This window comes from Trichomycterus rosablanca, chromosome 1 (assembly GCF_030014385.1).
Source record: "Trichomycterus rosablanca isolate fTriRos1 chromosome 1, fTriRos1.hap1, whole genome shotgun sequence".
Taxonomy (NCBI): Eukaryota; Metazoa; Chordata; class Actinopteri; order Siluriformes; family Trichomycteridae; genus Trichomycterus; species Trichomycterus rosablanca.
This window is the reverse complement of record NC_085988.1, coordinates 55637541-55662252: the sequence shown is the minus strand read 5'-3', so window position 1 is coordinate 55662252 and position 24712 is coordinate 55637541. Positions and strand designations below refer to the sequence as shown.

The 24712-nt window shown below is 39.2% G+C and overlaps 1 protein-coding gene across 1 annotated transcript in view; it reads left to right on the top strand.

Moving 5' to 3' along the window:
• cacna2d1a (calcium channel, voltage-dependent, alpha 2/delta subunit 1a) overlaps positions 1-24712 on the top strand; it is a 106778-nt gene that overhangs the window by 60016 nt on the left and 22050 nt on the right. The window contains exons 7-22 of the mRNA XM_062994659.1: positions 1112-1243; positions 3604-3664; positions 3767-3817; positions 5345-5444; positions 8588-8746; positions 10225-10329; positions 10415-10493; positions 13387-13436; positions 13822-13911; positions 14007-14075; positions 14175-14207; positions 15337-15420; positions 21878-21952; positions 22731-22802; positions 23689-23760; positions 23942-24003. Coding sequence (XP_062850729.1) covers positions 1112-1243; positions 3604-3664; positions 3767-3817; positions 5345-5444; positions 8588-8746; positions 10225-10329; positions 10415-10493; positions 13387-13436; positions 13822-13911; positions 14007-14075; positions 14175-14207; positions 15337-15420; positions 21878-21952; positions 22731-22802; positions 23689-23760; positions 23942-24003 — 1294 coding nt within the window. The remainder of the gene's footprint in view (positions 1-1111; positions 1244-3603; positions 3665-3766; positions 3818-5344; positions 5445-8587; positions 8747-10224; positions 10330-10414; positions 10494-13386; positions 13437-13821; positions 13912-14006; positions 14076-14174; positions 14208-15336; positions 15421-21877; positions 21953-22730; positions 22803-23688; positions 23761-23941; positions 24004-24712) is intronic.

Here is a 24712-nt window from a genome sequence, read left to right as displayed (position 1 = left end):
CTCCTAATCTAAACTGACGAGACTGAAAAAATAAGGCAGGGAGTAAATGTGATGAAGCGATTAAAGCAAAAGATTTAAACTAGGCAAACATTGATACCTTGTTTGTGACAAATGAAGAGAATGGCAAACTTAGAGAGCTCTCTCACAGATGCGAAGTAAGGACACATAACCGTCCGAGCTTAGTCAAACTAAGCGTTGCACTGGTCTCTGGATTTTTCTTTTATAGTCCATAATAAGCTTTGGCATATTAGCGCTGATTAATTCTACAACTCCTTGGATTTGTAGTCCCTGTTACAGAGATTTGCAGAGATTTGGCTTTTAACACCGTTGAATTAAAGTGCAACCATGACAAACTGCAGTTAAATACACAGCACACAAATAACCCCCAAGCCTTGAAGCAAAATCTTGGAAGTGATTGTTTTAAAAATAGACCTTCAATTTTATTTTATTTTACTTATCTTTTTATGTTAAGTGCCCACTTGCTATTACACCTCCACTCAAGGTGCTCACCACCCAGTTACACCAAGTTCAAGAGAGATCTTGAAAAAGTTTTCACACTTTTATATTTTGGTTGGAAACGGTGAGGGCGGGAGGAGTAGTAATTGGTTGTGTCTGAGAGATTGAGAGAGGAGCTCAAAGAAGCTTTAAGGGGAAGAAGATTTTTATGTGATGATGATGAATGAAAGCAGCATCAGTGGCTACACGCTCAACCAAAAAAATTTTTTGATAATGACATTAAAAAGTTGGTATGATGCTGGGAAAAATGCATTGAAAGGTGACTATGTAGGAAAGTGATGTCATTTGTTTTTAAAATTCTTAATAAGCTCTTATCACTTAAAAGAGGAAATTCTTAACTAAGCTCTGACATAGATTGACCTATGCAATTTAAGCCAAGTTAGTTCTGTGCTGAAAACACCTTTAAGATACCATCATTAAAATCTGGCAATTAATTTAGTATGCTGTAATATGGTGAATCTTGAATTATGAACTGTATTTCTTATTATGCACATTTTTGTTGACTAATTAATACATGCAATAAAGCTGCCACACATTCAGAATTTAACAAAAACTATATAAATAAACAGTGTATGGGTGTGTTTTTGTGTTGCAGCCACTATTATTTTAAATGAGCTGAGTTGGACAGCACAACTAGATGAAGTGTTCAAGAACAATAAAGAGGAAGACCCATCACTTCGCTGGCAGGTGTTTGGAAGTGCTACTGGACTTGCCAGATACTTCCCAGGTGTGTGTATGTGTGCATGTTTTTACATTCTGTGGCCAGAACATCTGTGTTTAACAGGTGTATAAAATCAATTATACACTCCCTACTTTGTGGTAACAGTTTAAGAAATGCACGTTTCTGTACCAGCATGACTGTGTCCTTGTATGAAGCCAAATTAGGACAAAGGTTTTACATGGAGGATTTAAATTTTCAGCTCAGCTGTCATTGCTAAAGTCCTCAGCCTTTTTTGCTATGCTGTCACTCATTATACCATGTCCATCATGATGCCGTGGCTCTCTTCGTTGATGCCATACTCAGGCCCTTTCTCCAACATCACAACATTGTGAGTCTGACTTCACAAATGCTGCTTTGACAGAATGGGCACAAATTCCCACACACACTCAAATGTTCTCATAGCCTTTCCAGAACGCTGTTACAGCTATTACAGTAGATTGTTTATTAATATGGATGGCTTTGGAACTGGATGTCCAACAAGCACATATACACTGATCAGCCATAACATTAAAACCACCTCCTTGTTTCCACACTCACTGTCCATTTTATCAGCTCCACTTACCATATAGAACAGGGGTCATCAAACTACGGCCCACGGGCCGTATACGGCCCGATGCTTTAATTTGACCGGCCCCTTTAACCACAGCAGCAATACATGTTGTCTGGCCACTGTTCATCTTCGAACTCACAGTATTATAACGGGGAAAAAAAAAAACAGAGGAAACAAAAATTGGCCACCCGGAGTCTCAGTAGATTATACGGCAGCGATCCAACGGGTGGCGCTCCAAGCATGAGGGGAGTGATTGGCGCATCAATAGAGAGATGAGTGACCGCAGCCACTGAATTGTGTTGCGAAGCAGTTAAGTGGGATTTCGTTATGAAAATCCTCGTGTCCTGTGTTAATTTCATTAAAGCTAATGCTCTTAACTACAGGCAGTTTCAGGAATTCTTGTCTGAGCTGAAGATGTGCTTTACTGAGATCCGTTGGCTGAGTCGGGGCGAGTTTTGAAATGTTTTAACGATCTGCTCCCGGAGATCAACGCATTTATGCATCCAAAATCAAAACTCAAGCACATTTAATTTTTATGCTTCTCTTTCCATTGCTCCCCAATCCCAATAAAACATGCACTCAAAGTAACTACCGTTTTCGGGAGCATCTACTTCTGTGTGCAGACTTTTTCAAAGTTGAAACACCTTAAATCTCCAACCAGATCCAGACTCACTGATTAACATTTATTAGCTATTATGACTGGCAGTAACAAATATGGAACCTGATGCTTACTCTCGTCAGGCAAAAGCAGGCTCACAGTTCACACTGATTTTTTAAGGAAACACTGTATGGGGTAGGATAATGGAAATTATTAAAATAAATAAAATTTCTGCATTATCATTATGAACTACAATTATACAAAGCACAGACAATACATCCAGTATACATAGTAAATAGTTTTTTTGGGTGTGTTTACTATTTCACCTGCGGTCCTGCCCCCCGAAACACTGAAGAACAGTAATCTGGCCCTTTGGTTAAAAAGTTTGAGGACCCCTGATATAGAAGCACTTTGTAGTTCTACAATTACTGACTGTAGTCCAGCTGTTTCTCTACATACTTTTTTAGCCAGTTTTCTCCCTATTCTTCAATGGTCAGGACCCCAACAGGACCACTACAGAGCAGGTATTGTTTAGGTGGTGGATCATTCTCAGCACTGCAGTGACAAAGACATGGTGGTGGTGTGTTAGTGTGTGTTGTGCTGGTATGATTGGATAAGACACAGCAGTGCTGCTGGAGTTTTTAAACACCTCACTGTCCACTCACTGTCCACTCTATTAGACACTCTTACCTAGTTGGTCCACCTTGTTGATGTAAAGTCAGAGATGATCGCTCATCTATTGCTGCTGTTTGAGTTGGTCATCTTCTAGACCTTCATCAGTGGTCACATGATGCTGCCCACGGGGCACTGTTGGCTGTTTATATTTTTGGTTGGTGGACTATTCTCAGTCCAGCAGTGACAGTGAGGTGTCTTATCCACTCATACCAGCACAACACACACTTAACACACCACCATGTCAGTGTCACTGCAGTGCTGAGAATGATCCAACACCCAAGTAATACCTATTCTGCGGTGATCCTGACCATTGAAGAACAGCATGAAAGGGGGCTAACAAAGCATGCAGAGAGTCAGATGGACTACAGTCAGTAATTGTAGAACTACAAAGTGCTTCTATATGGTAATTGGAGCTGATAAAGTGGACAGTGAGTGTAGAAACAATGAGGTGGTTTTAATGTTATGGTTGATCAGTGTATACTTAAACATTAAATGTTGTACAGTTATAGATTACATTTTCTAACACTATAAAACCCCTTTTAGCTGCCGAATGGACAGAAACACCAAGAAAAATCGACCTGTACGATGTACGGAGAAGGCCATGGTAATTATGTGATTTTGAGATACAAATGGTTAAATTTAACAGTACTGTCTAAAGTGTAACCACCAGTATGTTTCTCCTTGCATATGTGATTGTGAACTGTAGGTACATTCAGGGAGCATCTTCACCCAAGGACATGCTGATTTTAGTGGATGCGTGAGTGATAGCATTTTTTAATCTTATTTTTTAGCAGTCCTGCAGTACAGCATTCGCACATACAATATGTACACACTCTTTAACATAGGATATCATTGTTTTACCAACACACAAATCTGTTTGAGATGAAAAGCTTGATTAAAGCTAAAAAAGAAGTGAAGTGGTACTTTTCATATTCGGTCGTGGCCTCTTCTACTTTATATATATAGCCATCGCAGTCAGTTTCATGTAACAGTAACATGTTCATTATTTATCTGAAGACAAATAAATGTTGTGCATAACATTAAAGCTGGATGTCACTTTTTTTTTCATAGTTATACTTTTTTTTTATTGTACTATGCCATGTTGATAGCTTTGACAGAATACTGGGGCATTTCCATTGTACCATGTTTTATATTACTCAGTAAGAGCAGTATGCATACTATGCCATTATAAACGTAGCCACTTACTGTTTATCACATTGATGAACTAGGGGGTGAGGGGCTGTTTCTAAATACTAAAATTAATTAAGCCTCAATATAATAAGCTATCATATAAATATGTAAAGGAAAGCTCTTATTTACATAAATCCAAACCTAATTCAACTAATTCAAGTTTTGTTTCAAAATCTAGTCCAAATAATATTTTAATAAAAATTTTTCAGTTTTACTCACTGTCATATACACTGATGAGCCAAAACATTAGGGTATTTTTTCCCTCTTTTCTCAATTCCCCCCCCCCCAATTTTGTCGTATCCAATTACCCTGATCGCATTATGCTTCACCTCTACCGATACAACCCTCCACTGCTGACTGAGAAGCTTGCAACTAACATACGCCCCCTCCGACATGTGCAGTACCGACTGCATCTTTTCACCTGCACGAGACAAGTTCATATGCGGATCAGCTTTGTGTACGGAGAGCTACACCCTGATTAGCATTATTCCTCAACTCTGCGCAGGCGCCATCAGTCAGCCAGCAAAAGTCATAATTACACCAGTTATGAGGAACCCTGGTCCAGCTTATCCCACCCTGAACAACAGTCAAATGTTGTTCATGTAGCTGCCCAGCCCAGCCAGATGACAGAGCTGAGATTAAATATGATGTATTCGAAATCCCAGCTCTGGTGCAGTAGCATAGTGGCTTTTTATGAATGTTTTTTATTGATGCCACAGATTTTCGTTGTATTAATTAATTCATTGTAGTACCAACCATGGATCATAAAATAAAACACCAAACATGGTTCTTATTCTGCATGGTTGTAATAAGTCCCTTCTGCCATTGATAGTTTTTTTAAATAAAGAAACATGTTGTTTGTTGTACTTTATTGTTTGTTGTAAGCTCTTTATTGTATCTTTCCTGTTACAATAAAGTCTTTCCTGTTATCTTATGCCATTTGAATGCTTAGTTTTAGTGTGAAGCAGATATAATGCATCAGTGCTCTCTGGGGTGGCTGAAATAAATTTAGCCTGTCATAAGTAAAGCTTATTGTGTTGATTAATTGTATTGAGATGACTAGTTTGGGTGTTTTTGTCTTCGTTCTCTATAGAAGTGGGAGTGTATCTGGACTGACTCTTAAACTGATCCGCACTTCTGTCAACGAAATGCTGGAAACTCTTTCTGATGACGATTTTGTCAATGTTGTTGCAGTAAGTATCTATGAAAGATCTGATGTGTGTTCTGGTGCCTGTATGCATTTAATTTAAGCATGACCTGGCCAGGTTAGTTAGTTAGTTAATTAGTTAGTTAGTTTGTAACTACACACTTAAACTCCCTTTCTTACACATTACCATAATGTAGCATTATTTTTTTTTTTATTATTTCTGCCAACACAGTAATTCTGAAAGTCCATCATTTTGAGCAATATATGGTTGCATAAAAAAAATGTTAACCTGGCAGTTGGTGAACAGGTAATGTGCAAATATGTGTCGTGCATTACACACCATCATAAAAAAACATAAATAAAGTGATGTACAGGAACATATCAGAGAATTATTTAATTTAATTGGGCAGAAGCTAAATCTGGAAAAAAGACAGATGTTTCAGCCAAAGTCACTCAATGCTGGTTTCTATAAAAAGGTGGCATTTAATCTTCTGACTTGAATCTTATAAAATATTTATGCCAGATTTAAATTTTGGAAGTCTAACAGATGGACCCTCACACTGGGCCAAAATTAATGGGCCAAAATTAAAAAGCCAATTATTTATTATTTTAGAAATGAGCCGTAGTTACCAACAATGGCTTTGTTTGTTTGTTTTATTAGGATTTTAACGTCATGTTTTACACTTTGGTTACATTCATGACAGGAACGGTAGTTATTCATTACACAAGATTCATCAGTTCACAAGTTTATATTGAACACAGTCATGGACAATTTTGTATCTCCAATTCACCTCATTTGCACGTCTTTGGACTGTGGGAGGAAACCGGAGCACCTGGAGCAAACCCACGCAGACATGAGGAGAACATGCAAACTCCACACAGAAAGGACCTGGACTGCCCCACCTGGGGATCAAACCCAGGACCTTCTTGCTGTGAGGCGACAGTGCTACCCTCTTAGCCATCGTGCCGCCCACAATGTCTTTAAAATATATAAAATACCTTTTTAATATCATAAGTACCTATTAAAAAAATATGTGTTTGAATTTGGAAGGGATTTAAGCATTCAAAATATATTAAATAACAGAATAGAAAATGACTGAAAAGTTATTTTCATCTGTTGAACAAAATTGAAAAAAAAAATTCAATTTAACTTAAAAGCAGCTTAATAATATATTCAATAACATAAAGGCAAATGGATATCTGTGTGAGCGCAAAGTGTGTGTGTGTCATTTTGATGACTTATTCCATTTGTGTGATTAGTTTAAGACCATATTTTCTAGAAAGGTGACACTAGCTTAAAGCTAATAATCAGTACTATTGTAATTGTATGTCACTAAGCCACAGGCCATTTTTATATATAAGTAATAAAGCAGTGTCTTATTTTGCTGCAAATTCATTTTTGGGGTGTGTTTAATCATAGACCTGCTAATTTGATAAACCATGTGTCACAGTTCTTGCTTAATGTTCTTGCTTAATTATTCCAAATCCTTTTGTTTAGCTAATGTTTTAGTCATATTTACCTCCAATTAAACCCTCCATACTACAATCCATACAAATACAAATAACCATGGCTTTGAAATAGGATGCCCAATGAGCTCGTGGTCAGATGTACACCTACTTTTGATATAAAAGATAGTTGCCTCTACACAATAAATACACCGATCAGCCATAACATTAAAACTACCTCCTTGTTTCTACACTCACTGTCCATTTTATCAGCTCCACTTACCATATAGAAGTTCTACAATTATTGACTGTAGTCCATCTATTTCTCTACATACTTTTTTTAACCTGATGATTCTCAGCACTGCAGTTACAATGACATGGTGGTGGTGTGTTAGTGTGTGTTGTGCTGGTATGAGTGGACTACTAGACACAGCAGGAGTTTTAAATACCGTGTCCACTCACTGTCCAATCTATTAGACACTACTACCTAGTTGGTCTACCTTGTAGACGTAAAGTCAGAGACGATCGCTCATCTATTGCTGCTGTTTGAGTTTGAGTTGATCTTTTAGACTTTCATTAGTGGTCACAGGACGCTGCCCACGGGGCACTGTTGGCTGAATATATTTTTGGTTGGTGGACTATTCTCAGTCCAGCAGTGACAGTGAGGTGTTTAAAAACTTCATCAGCGCTGCTGTGTCTTATCCACTCATACCAGCACAACACACACTAACACACCACCACTAGGTCAGTGTCACTGCAATGCTGAGGATCATCCACCACCTAAATAATACCTGCCAGAACAGCATGAAAGGGGCTAACAAAGCATGCAGAGAATCAGATGGACTACAGTCAGAACTACAAAGTGTTTCTATATGGTCAGTGGAGCTGATAAAATGGACAGTGAGTGTAGAAACCAGGAGGTGGTTTTAATGTTATGGCTGATCAGTGTATGTTATTGCATATTTCACTTTAACAGATTTCAGATTATTAAACAAAACATGTTATTGCATAAATGGCACACAAAGTACTTTTTAAAACATAATTTTTTACTTTAATAAGTAGACGCTTTCTTATTTACTTTCATTAGAAAACTAGTTTAGCAAATTAAACACAGCCAGGCTTGTTTTAAGTTCATCTAAAACTGACTCATCTTAAAACGTACTATCCATGTAGTAACTATAAAAAAGGAAGAAAGTCGTAAAAGAAAAGAAGTCAATATTCATCTTTGCTCTAAATTTAGTAAATAGAGACACATAAAACATAACCATTATGTCCACTTTAACTACAGTATAATGACCTTTCTATTCAATATGTCATTGTTTGTGGTCACTTCCTTGGTAAGGCAAATTGGCTTTTCCTGAGTGTAGGTTCTGGGATCACTAGAAGATGCTTTGCTGCCCACTTGTGGTGTGTGACTGAGTGGTTAAAAAAAACTCTACTTTATTTAATGTTTAATAAATCACCTAGAAACGTTTTAGTGATAGCATTTTGCATTTATACTCACATTTTCCAGCTTACAAATATTTTTCAATGCTGGCCTGTGAGGTAATCACTTTAAATATTAGTGGTGGATTGAATGACACCATTTAAAGGAGTAATTAAGTCCATTTTTTGTGTGTATGTCATAATCCTGATTGAATTTACTGTTGTTTTTCCACCTACGGTAAGCCCGTGGGTTGCTGTGCAATTGACATATATATTAGAAGCATTGGTATAATCAGCTCTGATTTCCTTTTCTTTCAGTTTAGTGATACAGCCAGACGGGCTGCCTGTTTTGAGAACCTTGTCCAAGCCAATGTCCGTAACAAGAGGGTTCTAAAGAAAGCAGTGCAGAACATCACTGCCAAAGGCATCACCAATTACAAGGCTGGATTTGAGCTAGCCTTCAAGCAACTCTCTGCGGTTTGTGCACTTTTACACACTATGGATTGCATTAGATTCATATTTAAGTTAGTATTTAAGATGCCTCTCATTCAGTCCTAGCACTAAAAACTAGAAACTACTTTGTTCTGCTTTAAAAGACACTGCAGGTGTTAAACATAAGTAAATATTTGAGGGAACTAGATTGGCACACTGGATTTTATATAGTTATAAATGTATATACAGGGGTTGGACAAAATAACTGAAACACCTGTCATTTTAGTGTGGGAGGTTTCATGGCTAAATTGGACCAGTCTGGTGGCCAATCTTCATTAATTGCACATTGCACCAGTAAGAGCGTGAAGGTTCAATTAGCAGGGTAAGAGCACAGTTTTGCTCAAAATATTGCAATGCACACAACATTATGGGTGACATACCAGAGTTCAAAAGAGGACAAATTGTTGGTGCACGTCTTGCTGGCGCATCTGTGACCAAGACAGCAAGTCTTTGTGATGTATCAAGAGCCACGGTATCCAGGGTAATGTCAGCATACCACCAAGAAGGACAAACCACATCCAACAGGATTAACTGTGGACCCAAGAGGAAGCTGTCTGAAAGGGATGTTCGGGTGCTAACCCGGATTGTATCCAAAAAACATAAAACCACGGCTGCCCAAATCACGGCAGAATTAAATGTGCACCTCAACTCTCCTGTTTCCACCAGAACTGTCCGTCGGGAGCTCCACAGGGTCAATATACACGGCCGGGCTGCTATAGCCAAACCTTTGGTCACTCGTGCCAATGCCAAACGTTGGTTTCAATGGTGCAAGGAGCGCAAATCTTGGGCTGTGGACAATGTGAAACATGTATTGTTCTCTGATGAGTCCACCTTTACTGTTTTCCCCACATCAGGGAGAGTTACGGTGTGGAGAAGCCCCAAAGAAGCGTACCACCCAGACTGTTGCATGCCCAGAGTGAAGCATGGGGGTGGATCAGTGATGGTTTGGGCTGCCATATCATGGCATTCCCTTGGCCCAATACTTGTGCTAGATGGGCGCGTCACTGCCAAGGACTACCGAACCATTCTGGAGGACCATGTGCATCCAATGGCGGTGACGTGTATCAGGATGACAATGCACCAATACACACAGCAAGACTGGTGAAAGATTGGTTTGATGAACATGAAAGTGAAGTTGAACATCTCCCATGGCCTGCACGGTCACCAGATCTAAATATTATTGAGCCACTTTGGGGTGTTTTGGAGAAGCGAGTCAGGAAACGTTTTCCTCCACCAGCATCACGTAGTGACCTGGCCACTATCCTGCAAGAAGAATGGCTTAAAATCCCTCTGACCACTGTGCAGGACTTGTATATGTCATTTCCAAGACGAATTGACGCTGTATTGGCCGCAAAAGGAGGCCCTACACCATACTAATAAATTAAACCAGGTCTAAAAATCTAAAACCAGGTGTTTCAGTTATTTTGTCCAACCCCTGTATGTATATATTATTTGTGCTATAGGTCAATGTGTCAAGGGCAAACTGCAACAAGATCATCATGCTGTTTACGGATGGAGGAGAAGACCGAGCAGCTGAGATCTTTGAAAAGTACAACCCTGACCAAAGGGTGAGTAAACTCACTAAATATGCAGATATGCGTAACTACAACACGTATTGGTCTAAAAAAATCTGTTAAATCTCTGGTTCCATAGGTTCGTGTGTTTACTTTCTCTGTGGGCCAACATAATTATGATAAGGGACCTATCCAGTGGATGGCCTGCGCAAACAAAGGTAAAGCAATTGATTTAAGAGTGTTTATGATACTATTTATTGCTAGATGCTAGCTTCTATCTGCTTTTGGAATATTGTTATATTGTTACCACACACTAGATGGCCAACGGTAGGTGTTTACCTTATTAGAACTTTTTGAACCCTTTTTTTAGAACCCATGTGGCTAAAACAGCCTCCACTCATCTATAAACACTTTCCACTAGTTTGGAGTGTGTTTGTGAGAATTTGTGTTTGTTCAAGGTTTGCAGTTGATGTTCCAATTCATCCCAAACTTGTTCCAAAGGGGTTGTTTAATGGCCAAAGAACACCAAACTTTTTAAGACCTTGCTTAGTGCACAGGGGCACAACCATGCTGGAACAGAAAAGGGTATATACTTTATGCTTATTTGGTGTAGCTAAAACACCTGTACTCAATAATTAAAAGGGTTCACATTTGGTCACATAGTGCTATGTTTAATTTACATATGTTGACCATATTGTAGCAACATTTTTACTTACTGTACAAGAAACTCATACACTGGTAAGTGTTTTTTGACAATCAGTATTTGACTGTGTTCACTATCTACAATTAAAGTCAAAAGTTTAAAAAACAGTATGTTAACATTTAAACAGTACATAAAACAGTACATTTAGAACAGAAGTACATTTATTTTATATTATTTTTATAATTATAATTTATATTTTTATTATTTTATTTATTCTGTGCATTCTATTTATTTATTTATTTTGGAAAACTGAACAGCTAGTGACTATAATATATATATATATATATATATATACGTACAGTGGGGGAAATAAGTATTTGATCCCCTGCTGATTTTGTAAGTTTACCCCCTTACAAAGACTTGAACAGTCTATAATTTTTATGGAAGGTTTATTTTAACAGAGAGAGACAGAATATCAACAAAAAATCCAGAAAAAAAACATTAAATAAAAGTTATAAATTAATTTGTATTTAATTAAGGGAAATAAGTATTTGATCCCCTACCAACCAGCAATAATTCTGACCCCCACAGACCGGTTATGTGCCCATGAGGCACACAAATTAGTCCTGTCCCTGTATAAAAGACTCCGGTCACAGTTTCTTCCATTCAAATCTCTCGACCACCATGGGCAAGACCAAAGAGCTATCAAAGGACATCAGGGACAAGATTGTAGACCTGCACAAGGCTGGAATGGGCTACAAGACCATCAGCAAGAAGCTTGGTGAGAAAGAGACCACTGTTGGTGAGATAATTCGAAAATGGAAGAAATATAAGATCACAGTCAATCACCCTCGCTCTGGAGCTCCATGCAAGATCTCACCTGGTGGGGTAAGAATGATTCTGAGAAAGGTGAGGTCAGTCCAGAATTACACGGGAGGAGCTTGTCAATGATCTCAAGGGAGCTGGGAGCAGAGAAATGCTGGATATGACCCCAAGAACACCATCCCCACCAGGCATTTCTTTGCCTCCAAACACTGCGAGTGGAGTTGATGCCAAAGAGCTCAATTTTGGTCTCATCTGACCATATCACATTCTCCCAAGCTTTCTCTGAATCATTCAGGTGTTCATTGGCAAACTTCAGACGGGCCTGTACATGAGCCTTCTTGAGCAGAGGGACTTTGCGGGCACTGCAGGATCTCAATCCATTACGGCGAAGTGTGTTACTAATGGTTTTCTTGGTGACTGTGCTCCCAGCTCCCTTGAGATCATTGACAAGCTCCTCCCGTGTAATTCTGGACTGACCTCACCTTTCTCAGAATTATTCTTACCCCACGAGGTGAGATCTTGCATGGAGCTCCAGAGTGAGGGCGATTGACTGTGATCTTGTATTTCTTCCATTTTCGAATTATCGCACCAACAGTGGTCTCTTTCTCACCAAGCTTCTTGCTGATGGTCTTGTAGCCCATTCCAGCCTTGTGCAGGTCTACAATCTTGTCCCTGACATCCTTTGATAGCTCTTTGGTCTTGCCCATGGTGGTCGAGAGATTTGAATGGAAGAAACTGATTCTGTGACAGGAGTCTTTTATACAGGGACAGGACTAATTTGTGTGCCTCATGGGCACATAACCGGTCTGTGGGGGTCAGAATTATTGCTGGTTGGTAGGGGATCAAATACTTATTTCCCTTAATTAAATACAAATTAATTTATAACTTTTATTTAATGTTTTTTTTCTGGATTTTTTGTTGATATTCTGTCTCTCTCTGTTAAAATAAACCTTCCATAAAAATTATAGACTGTTCAAGTCTTTGTAAGGGGGTAAACTTACAAAATCAGCATGGGATCAAATACTTATTTCCCCCACTGTATATATATGTATATATAGTGATATTCTATATTTCATATAAATAGGACTGTACCTATTACAGTGTACGTAAAACATAGGTCCTTTTGCTCAGAGAAAAAAAGTAAAAAACAAAAACAAAACATGGATGGACATTTGACTATATGGTCAAATGTAATCCAAGAACTATCTAGAGGCAAAAACATGTTAACAAAAACAGGTAGTATGGTGCCATGAATTTGAAGCTGCTGAGACATGTTACTCTATCCATAGTTAAGTGAGGTTACATTACCATGGGTTTAGAAGAACACTCTGCTGTTGTATTTTCTTAGTCCATGTAATCAGCAATAAACTTATGTTAAGCTGTAATATGCCGCCTTTCTTGCACTGCTGCCTTTAAGCCCATGACAAAGTAAAAATATCTTGACCATGGATAGTGTTAACCATGTTCCAGCAGCTTCTAAATCATGATAGATCTGTTTTCTAGGATTTCAACAAATTTCCTTTTTTCCTTGTTGTAACTAATGCCTAATGATTAGTGGCTGGCTAATTAGCAATATACAAGCAATTATTAAAATGCAAACTTTTAATTATATATAAAGAATCATATGCTATTTTTTTCTTAAGGATATTACTATGAGATTCCATCAATTGGAGCCATCAGGATCAACACTCAGGTAAAGCATACCAAGTTATGTGTATACAGTATTTTTAAGAACTTAATAAAAGTCTTGCAGTTTACTTGGGTAAACCAGCAGCTGGGTACTGGGAGTATATGGTGGTGTTCTTTTGATTTAGTTGAAAAATGTTTGTAATTTTTTTTTGTATATATATATATATATAATCTGTGATTTATTAAACTTGACCATGGGGTTGAGCTCATCTCAAAACGACCCAAAGAGTCCATGTTTTGGCAAGCTTTTGAGAAAAACAGACATTAAGTGTCAAAGATGGAAAGGACCATCAGAACTGTCAAAACTTTTCCATAAGAGGAATTTTTCAATGTATATGTATGACAAAAAGAAAAAAAGAAAAAATCATTATTAAATATTCACCCTGCAGGAATATTTGGATGTGCTCGGGAGACCCATGGTAAAGGCTGACAAAGTTGCCAAGATAGTACAGTGGACTAATGTGTACCAAGATGCACTTGTAAGTCACTTCCCTGTGTTACTTGTAACTACTGTATAATTTCAAACTTAATTAAGCTGCACCTGAGCATTTCTCTCCTCATGCATGTCTTATAGGATACTGGCCTGGTCATCACTGGAACGCTGCCAGTCTTTAATAAAACTAGCATAAGAGACAGAAGCAAGGTAATGTATTAAATCATTCAGTATTAGTAAAATTGATTTTATATATCAGATTCAGCTAAAATTACAATATTTTCATCTTTAATTAATGTCTTCAATAAGATTGGCACAAAAGTCGGCAGAGACAGGAGAAAGGTACTGTGTAGAATTCAAAGCACTAAAGCTAATTTAAAACCTACAATATACTAAAATTGCACTGCTTGTTTTTTTTATTTTATATCCTTAATAGCTTGAATGAATCTAACATGGACTTTAACACAGTATTAACACAATGTGACACAATGTAGATTCACAGAAGTATTCAGATTCAGCCTGTTTTAAGGAGTGCTGTTTGAGATGGTTGTCCAACCAATTGGTTCTTCCCTAAATGCACAGGACTTTTTGTGTTTTAGTAGCTTGACTTTTACATTCTTTCTTACCTCCTTGACCTTTTTGTCTGAATGCCTAATTTGGTTGAACTGTAGGAAGGTTCAAAGTTGCACCAAGCTTGAGGCCACTGTAGTCCTGGGAACACTTAAAGCCACAGAAACTGATCTGTGCCTTGGCACAGTTTGATTGCAGAGATCCATAGACAATTCTTTGGACCTCATAACTTGGTTTTTGTACTGACAATGCAGTGTAAATTGTTGGCCTTTATAAACCCAGATGTGTGCTTTATTAAACTATATTCAATGTCTTTAAATTGCTGCAAGTGAACTCCAGTTGAGTTCTACACACATCTCTAAGATCATTAAGGTAAACAGGATGATCACAATTTGAAGAGCTACATCAAAGGTTTTGAGTACTGGTAATAATGTAACAGTATTTACACTGTTAATGCTGTAAATGAGTGATAACAAAACACAAAAACATGATTCACTTTAACATTGATGATTAAGCAGAGATTAATGTGTTGAAATGGAAATTACTCAATTAAAATTAAATCCTTGCGCCCAGGTGGCGAAGCGGGATATTCCACTAGCACTCCTTAGTTCAAAACTCGGTGTTACCACCGGTCAGCTGGGCGCCATCTGGCCATCACCATACGCTGTGTAAGGACCCTGATTGGGAGAAGAGACGCCTGTGCAGAATACAGGGGCAAGGAGAATGCATAAAAATAAAATAAACCCTCAACACAATAAAGTGAACAAAATGTCTGATCAAAGAGTGATCTGAATACTTTCTAAATCCATATAACTAACCTAATGCCCACTCACATTTTAATGTTTAACCTTTCTAAAGCTCTTGTGTGAAATGGGACAGCTAACCTCTCATATTTTTATAGGGCAGTGAGAGTCAGCTGATACTTGGCGTGATGGCCATTGATGTGCCGCTGATAGACCTTAAGAGGCTGACACCACGCTTTACTGTAAGAACAAACGTTTGTGAATTTTAAGTGCATTATATAAACGCTATATGATGATGCTTAGTTCTGACACTCGTTTCTGTGTCATTTAGTTGATACTGTTGTATACTGTATAATCTGGCCTACATTGCATATAGTAGTGTCATATAGCATGTTGTGGACATTATTTAGCCAAATGTATGTGGATGCCTGACCATGAGCTTGTTAGATATCTCAAACCCATAAGCATTAATATGACAACAGCCCTTCCTTTCCCACTATAACAGCCCCCTTTTTTATAGGAAGCTTTCCACAGGGTCAAACATGTTGGATGAGAAGGTCTAGATCAGGGGTCCTCAAACTTTTTAACTTAAGGGCCGGATTACTGTTCTTCAGTGTTTCGGGGGGCCGGACCGCAGATGAAATAGTAAACACACCCCAAAAAAAGCTATTTACTATGTATACTGGATGTATTGTCTGCTGTGTATAACTGTAGTATAATTTTACTTTATAATGATAATGCAGACATTTTATTTATTTTAATCATTTCCATTATCCCAACTCATACAGTGTTTCCCCAAAAATCAGTGTGAACTGTGAGTCTGCTTTTGCCTGACGAGACAGTAAGCATCAGGTTCCATATTTGTTACTGCCAGTCATAATAGGTAATAAGTGTTGATGAGTGAGTCTGAATCTGGTTGGAGATTTAAGGTGTTTAAACTTCGATAAAGTCTGCTCACAGGTACAGTGGTACCTCGGTATACGTCCTTAATCCGTTCCAGATCCTTGGATTCATACCAAACAGGACGTATACCAAACGAATTCTTCCCATAAAAAATAAAGGGAAAATGATTAATCCGTTCCCATGAAAAAAATCCTATTGTTATTGGCATATTATATGTTGATGGGGTTGTATAAAATAATGTATAAAACGGATAGTTCCGGTCCTAAAATCTGATCAGCTGAGCCGCGTTCGAAGCCGCTGTAAAATCACTGATATAAGCGCACCTGTCACCACCTCACATCATTCCATATTAATACGCCACTGAAAAGAAAAAGTACAAACTTGGTTGAACACTATTTTAAGTCATGTACTATACATGGAAATGATATTCACACAATCACGATACGCACAATCACTCCTCTCGCTGAACCCACTGTCGTGTTCTTTCATAAACAATCAGACGTAACCACAACTGCGAACTAAACACGCAAGCTTTATTAACATAACTTTCATCTAACTTTCATTACAAGCAGTCTCAAGCACACTTATCCGGAAAACCCCGCCCATCTGATTATTGATTAGGCTCCCCATCAATCACCATCATCATCATGTAATATACACATGCATATCACCACATCTCCCCTTCCTAGAGAACAAAGGGTAGACTACCTTTGTCTCGCCAGACCTTAGAGGATTATTCTGCCTCTTTGTTGAAAGGTCTGTTCCTATCTAAATATTGTAAGGGATATGTTACTAATACAACCTTTTTAACAAAATAATGTTGAATCTATAAACATTTTTTTCTTTTTCCCATCACAAGTTTAGCCTACTAGGTTTAACTACAGTCCTCCCAGACCTAGTTCTAATTGTAGTCTCTGTAAATGGTACTTGAGGTAGCACATCAGATGACTCAGGAGTTTGCTCTGGCACTTTGACATGTCTCAATGAGTCTTTATCTTGTGCAGGTGTTGGTAAAGGTATTAGGTGCTGTCTATAGCGCCTCACTGTCCCTTCTGGTAAATCCACCAAATAAGATCTCGGGGTTGAGTGATTCTGAAGTACTGTTCCAGGCACTTTTGCATCTGTAACCCATACACTTTCTCCTGGACACAAGACTCTGAGGGCTTTGGCACGGTGACGCCTATTGTAGTTCTCAGCATCTGATTCTCCCTTCTCCTTTTCCTTCTGAGCGAATTTGATACTGTCAGGCAATGCCGGATCCAACTGTGATGGATGAATGGGCAATGTAGTGTGTAGACGACGCCCCATAAGGAGTTGAGCTGGGCTGTAACCACTCTGGAGAGGTGTTGCTCTATAGGCAAGCAAAGCCAGATACGGGTCTTTTGACTTTTTCAGGAGATTTTTCATTGTCTGAACTGCTCGTTCAGCTTCCCCATTACTCTGAGGGAACTTAGGGCTACTTGTTATGTGTCTGAACCCATAAGAAGCCGCAAAAGAAGAAAAGTTTTGTCCAGAAAACTGTGGTCCATTATCTGACATTAGAATCTCAGGAATGCCATGTCGAGCAAAAATCGACTTTAAATGGACAATGACATCAGTACATCTCGTGTGAGCTAACTGTGAAATTTCTACATACCTGGAAAAATAATCTACAACCAGCAGATAAGTTTTCCCATCCAACATAAATAGATCTGCCCCTAACTTTTGCAATGGTCTTTCAGGGCATTCTGTTTGCATGAGCGGCTCTTTGTGGTTTTTCCGCTCTTTAATGCATGTTCTGCATTTTAGCACCATTTCGTTCACTTGCTGGCTAAGACCAGGCCACCACACAGACTGGCGAGCTCTCTCTTTGCACTTCACCACCCCTTGGTGTCCTTCATGAAGTTTTGCTAGCACATCATTACGCATCACTGAAGGTATAACGAGTCGTGCACCTTTTAGCAGTAAGCCATCTTTTACTGTAAGTGTAGCTCGCTCTGGCCAGTAATTTTTCACTAGAGGTTCCTGTTTTGCGTGCATAGGCCAACCTTCTGTGCACAATGACATAACACGTGAGCAGACACTGTCAGCCATTAACTGCTCTCTTAAATTGTCCATATACATAGAACTAACTGGTAAGCTTTCAATAACACAATCCACATATATGTTAGTGCTTTCCATCAGCTCCGTTTCATCAGTGGACATACATGTTTCTACAGGTGAGCGTGACAGTGTGTCCGCTGTCCAGAGTAGCTTCCCTGGCACGTGCACAATACAGTATGAATAGCGCATCAGCCTCATCCTGAAACGCTGAATTCTTGGCGGCAACAGGTCTAACGCTTGAGCTCCCAGCAAGCTGATTAGTGGTTTGTGATCAGTTTCCAGACAGAATTGTTTCCCTATTAGAAAATCACGAAAACGTTCACAGGCCCATGTGAGACCCAAAGTTTCCTTCTCAATTTGTGCATACTGCTGTTCTGTAGGAGAAAGCGACCGCGAAGCATAAGCTACAGGCTTCCATTCTCCTTCCCATTTCTGAAGAAGTACACCACCCAAGCCATATGATGATGCATCGGCTGACACTTTAGTGTCTCTGTTTGGGTCATACATCGCCAGCACAGGAGTTGAAGATAATGCCTTTTTGAGCATTTGAAATGCTGATGCTTGATCCACACCCCAGAACCAGCAGTTCTTTTTGGAGAGGTGGTCACGAAGCGGTTTATCTATTTCCGCAAGCTGGGGAATGAACTTTCCCAGCTGATTGACCATTCCAAGGAAACTTCTTAGCTCGCTCACATTACTGGGCTCTTTCATCTCCCTAATAGCTTCTGTCTTCTTTGGGTCTGGTCGAATACCAGTGACACCTATGATGTGACCCAAAAAGACCACCTCGCTCTTGGAGAGTTCACATTTGTCCAAATTTAAGGTGATGCCCGCCTTTTCCAGTCTTTTAAGCACAGCATGGAGTCTGGCATCATGCTCTTTTTGGTCACAACCCCACACCAGTAAGTCATCAATGTGGCAGACTACACCATCTAACCCCTCTGTGATCTCAGCCATCATACATTGGAAGTATTCAGGAGCTGAAGCAATGCCAAATAGAAGGCGATTAAAACAGAACCGCCCAAAAGGAGTAATAAAGGTAGTGTATTTAGCTGATTCCTTTGTGAGTGGAATCTGCCAGAACCCCATATTGGCGTCCAGTTTGCTGAACATTTTAGCTCCAGCCAGCGTTCCAAGGCTTTGTTCCACTGACGGCAAAATGTACTTTTCACGACAAACATACTGATTCAGGCTAGTCAAATCTACGCATAAACGCACTTTTCCCCCATCTTTCTTGGGCACAACCACCATACCAGCACACCAATCGGTCGGCCCCTCAACACGGCTGATGACACCCAAACTCTCCATACGCTGGAGTTCTGTCTTAACCTTTTCCATCAAAGGTAGTGGTATTCTCCTGTGTGTTTTTAGGGAATATGGCACAGCCTCTGCTTTGAGCTTAATAGCATATGACTGTTGTACCACACCTAAACCACTGCATAACTTGGGGTAACTCATTTTTAGTGCCTCCATGTTTATGCTATCAACACGAACTATTAAGTCAAGGGCTACAATGGCTGGTAACCCTAGCAAAGGTGTTCTTAAATCTTTGACCACATAAACCTTCTCAGTAGTCTGTTTGGTCCCTTTTCTTAGCTGCAAGCTGATGAATCCTGAAACGTCTAGTGGAATCCGTCCTGCAAAGGTTTCTCTGCTTTTTGAAGAGCAGGCAGCTGTGTATTGGAAAATATGTGTTTGAATATGTGTCTGTGGGACAACAGTGACATCTGCTCCAGTGTCGAGTTTGAAAACTATGTTTCTACCATTTACATCTATCTTTACAGTCCATGGATTAACATTTGATGTCACAGAGCCAAGAAAGAAACTTCCCTTCTCTTCCTCTATGCCATGCACCGCTTTACCAGTACGGCACACACGCTGGTAGTGACCTTTCTTTCCACAGGAATGGCACTTTGCGTCTTTGGCAGGACAATCGTGCTTAGGGTGAAACGTACCCCCACATTTGTAGCACTGGGAACTTTTTTGATTTTTATTCTTAAAACCTTGTGGTTTTTCTCCATTATTTTCAGATTTCCACATCTGTAGTTTCCCTTTTTTTGGTTTGCCTTTAAACACACTGTCCACAGAGCTTACATCAATCTGCCTTGCACCACTGCCATCACTTCTCAGTGTAGTTTGCTGCTTTTTGATCTCTTCACATTGTCTTTCCATGTTAATAGCTTTTTCCAAATTCAGGTCCTTTTCCATCTGCATGCGTTCTGAGAGCCGTGTGTCCGCCAGTCCTACTACAATCCTGTCTCTGATTAGCTCGTCATGCAACGTCCCATAATTGCAGTGCTCTGCTAAAGCGTACAGTGCAGTGACAAAAGCGTCCACAGTCTCAGTAGCTTCTTGTTTGCGCATGTTAAATTTTGCACGTTCATAAACAATGTTCTTTTTCACAACAAAGAATGACTGGAAGCTATCCCTTACTTTAGTGTACTGGCACTGTTCCACATCACTAAGTTTCAGTCCTCTTAAAACGTCATCAGCTTCGTCACCCATGCAATAAATTAAAGTGTTCACCTGGTTCTCTTCGGAACTTGACGCTAAATTGCTTGCTTGACGGAATCTCTCGAATCTCCGTATCCATTTTGTCCACTCGTGTGGTTTTGAAAAATCAAAGGGCTCCGGTGGCTGGATGCTAAACATAGCGCCAGGTGTGTTAGCCATGCCGCTAGCTCCTTCCCCGCCTTGCGCGTTTTCACCGTCATTCATTTCACCGCTCACCGTTTACTTTCCTTATCGGTAAAACTTTTGTTTTTGTTTCGTTTAGTTCCACAGCACTTCTGACACCATGTCGTGTTCTTTCATAAACAATCAGACGTGAGACAACTGCGAACTAAACACGCAAGCTTTATTAACATAACTTTCATCTAACTTTCATTACAAGCAGTCTCAAGCACACTTATCCGGAAAACCCCGTCCATCTGATTACTATTGATTAGGCTCCCCATCAATCACCATCATCATCATGTAATATACACATGCATATCACCACACCCACCATGCTTGGAGCGCCACCCGTTGGATCGCTGCCGTATAATCTACGGAGACTCCAGGTGGCCGATTTTTGTTTTTTCTGTAATTTTTTTTCCGCTATAATACTGTGAGTTTAAAGATGAACAGGGGCCAGACAACATGTATTGCTACTGTGCTTAAAGGGGCTGGTCAAATGAAAGCATCGGGCCGTAGTTTGATAACCCCTGGTCTAGATCATTCATCACAATGCTGTATAAGGCACAGTCATGCTTACTGGCACAGTGGTAGCCTAGTGGGTAGAGCTTTGGGCTAGCAACTGAACGGTTGAGAGTTCGAATCCCAGCTCTGTCATACAGCCACTGTTGGGTCCTTGAGCAAGGTCCTTAACCCTGTCTGCTTCAGGGGCGCCGTACAATGGCTGACCCTGCGCTCTGACCCCCGCCTCCAAAACGAGCTGGGATATGCGAAGAAAGAATTTAATTGTACTGTACACATGTGTATGTATACATGACAAAGGAAGGCATTCTTCTAAACAGAGAAGAGCCTTTTCCAAACTGTAACCACAAAGCCAAAATCATATAATTTGTTTTATATAACTGATGTTATGCAAAACACTTGAACTTATTAATTATTAGTTATATGTTTTATGTTTACCCATAAAGTGTATAAGTTCTTTTACAGCAAATATCAAAAAGTCATAAAATAATGTTGCCACTTGTTTCTTTATGAAAGTTTGGACCAAATGGATATTACTTCGCTATTGATCCCAATGGATATGTGCTGCTTCATCCCAATCTAAAACCAGAGGTACTACTGATATCTTTTTTTTCCTTGTTGTTTCTTGACATTTAACTATGAAACCTACTAGGCCATATTCAAGATATTCAGAGATACCAACACAACAACCTAAATGCAGAAGATATATTATTGTAGTTATTTATTTGCAGTTGGTCTTGTTCAAGAGAGCTTTATTTTTATGTATTTTTGTGTACGCCGGCTCCCCTTATAAAAGACTAATTGCAAATGTTTACAGTTTGCATTTAGTAAGCTAAGGAAGACAAGACTTTAAGGTTTAGATAAGTTTAGATCTAGTTTGGATTTTTGGATAGTGCACATTGTCAGTCAGTGGACTGAGTAAGGGAAGAAAGATTAACAAAGAATGAAATATAAATAATGGAGACACGTGTATGTACTTCTGCACATGCACCCCACATATAACTGTTCAAGGAGCACTAGTAACTCCTCTTTGAATCAGACCCATATGAAAAACAAGGTCATCACAAGGTCATGCTTTTATTTTTGTGGAGTAATCTGAACATATCTGCTCATTTCCAGTGAACTGCTGCAGTTACTGTAATGTACACCATACTTTGTTTATTTATGTATTTCAGCAGAAAGTCAGATGATTAGTTTTGCATCATTTACCATCAGCCCAATCATTTGACCTGACCAAATATTTACACTTTTTAGGAGCATGCTTGTCAGATTAGAACAGTTTGTTAGATTTATAAATCTACAATGTTTTAAATTGTGCATTATGCAGTTCTGCCATATTGTGCCTCTAAACTTCTCTTTAAATTCATAGAACCCCAGGTTTCAGGAGCCAGTCACATTAGACTTTTTGGATGCAGAGCTGGAGGATGAGATAAAAGTGGAGGTAAATTTGACAATTCAATAAAGGTTTGATTAATTTAATTTTGGGTAAATTTCGAAGTTGCTGTTTTCTGTTGTAAAAAATTGTTATAAAAGTCTATTTAAAGTGTGCTCCAGTGGCGTAGCAGTCTAAAGCACGAACCCACTGCCAAGGAAACCTAAGTTTGAGTCTCAGTGGTGCCACAAGCTTGGTGGAGCACTCTACATACAAAGTTGCCCATGTCTTTTATGGCTGGGAAGTCACATCATTGTCACCAGAGTAGTGACTGCTACTCCTACTGTCTTGTCAAGGATCTGGCACAAAGGGTGGAGGAATACAGAGGGCATAACATGATTCTCTGTATGTGTTGGGGCTCTATGTAAAAAATCTGATGCTTGTTGGTATAAAGGTAGACTTCACGTGTCAGAGAGGGTGTGTGTTATTTTGCAGCTCTTCTCAGCCACGAGGTGATGCTGCAAGTTCTTGAGTTCAAACCTGTCACTGCTTGTTTGACATATGTATTGTGTTTGCAAGGTTTTCCTATGGGTACTCACCAACCCCACAAATATATCTTAGTTGATGGGTTGCCTTCTGTTAATTGCCCCAGATGTGATTTAGAGAGTAAGAGTTTAAGTGTTTATTGCATTGCTCCTGTGGCCTGTCCAGGGCATGTTCCTACCTTGTATCAAGTGTTTCCTGATTGTGCCAGCCCCATTGTTACTCTGACTAAGAGTTCAATCAAATAAGAAAATGAATAACAACACTGATATAAAACCACATTATTTTCACTGATTAAATAATTTGTCTTTTTTTTTAAATAAGGTAATGTCTATAAAGAACTATTTTTTAGGGTTTGATTGTGCACTCTCTGTGTTCTATACAGTAAAACAACTTTTCTATCTGTATGTAGATCAGGATAAACATGACAGAAGGAGTAAAAGGCAGTCAGAATGTATTAACTTTGGTGAAGTCCCAGGATGAGGTAATTTTATCTTCATGCATCCTTAAGAACAGTAAACATGGACTGTATAAAATTGAAAAAAATACTTAATAATTGTGTTTTAAAATAAAGATATATTGTGTGTGTGTGTGTGTGTGTGTGTGTGTGTGTGTGTGTGTGTGTGTGTGTGTGTGTGTGTGTGTGTGTTGATTCTGATTTGCAGCGCTATATTGACAGCGGCTTAAGGACATACACGTGGGTTCCAGTGATTCACACTGATTACAGGTAACGTGTGTGTGTGTGTGTGTGTGTGTGTGTGTGTGTGTGTGTGTATGGGCGAGAGAAAACAGATGAAGACAAAAATCCACTGTTATTGATCTAGATTAAATATTTTATCATGCAAGGCAGGAAAACAAGTTGTCTGGTACCTGTGTTCCTACGCTGGGATATGTGCCACCCAGAATCCCAGAGTAGTTTAACTAATAGTGCTTGTTTTACTCCTCCCACTAGAGGGTACTATATACATTGCTGACAACTTAGTATACAGAAAAGTTTGAAACTATCAATGCATGTGTTAAGCTCTGGACTCTTGAACAGGACAAAATATTTAATTGTGCCAAATGAATACATGAATGAATTAATCACAGTTGGAGATAATGCCAATGGTACAATTAATGAGACTGCAGGTACTGTCAATCTGAAGGCCCTGTAACAGTCTGATGATCTTCTTCCCACCTTCCCGAACACATAAGCAGGTGAATTGGCTACTTTAAAAGGAGTTGGTGAACTTGTATTGCCAGTGCTTTTAGGAAACAGTCTGTTGGCATTGTCTTTTTGCTAGCTGGATTTTGTCACGTTAGAGGGTCGCAATAAGTGCAAATCAAGTACAAGGTGCAATGTACATCAAATTATAATATAAAATAAATTATTTGCTTTCAACTTGTCAAGATACAGCATGACTGCACTGTTGTGCACAAAACTGGTTTCATAAGGA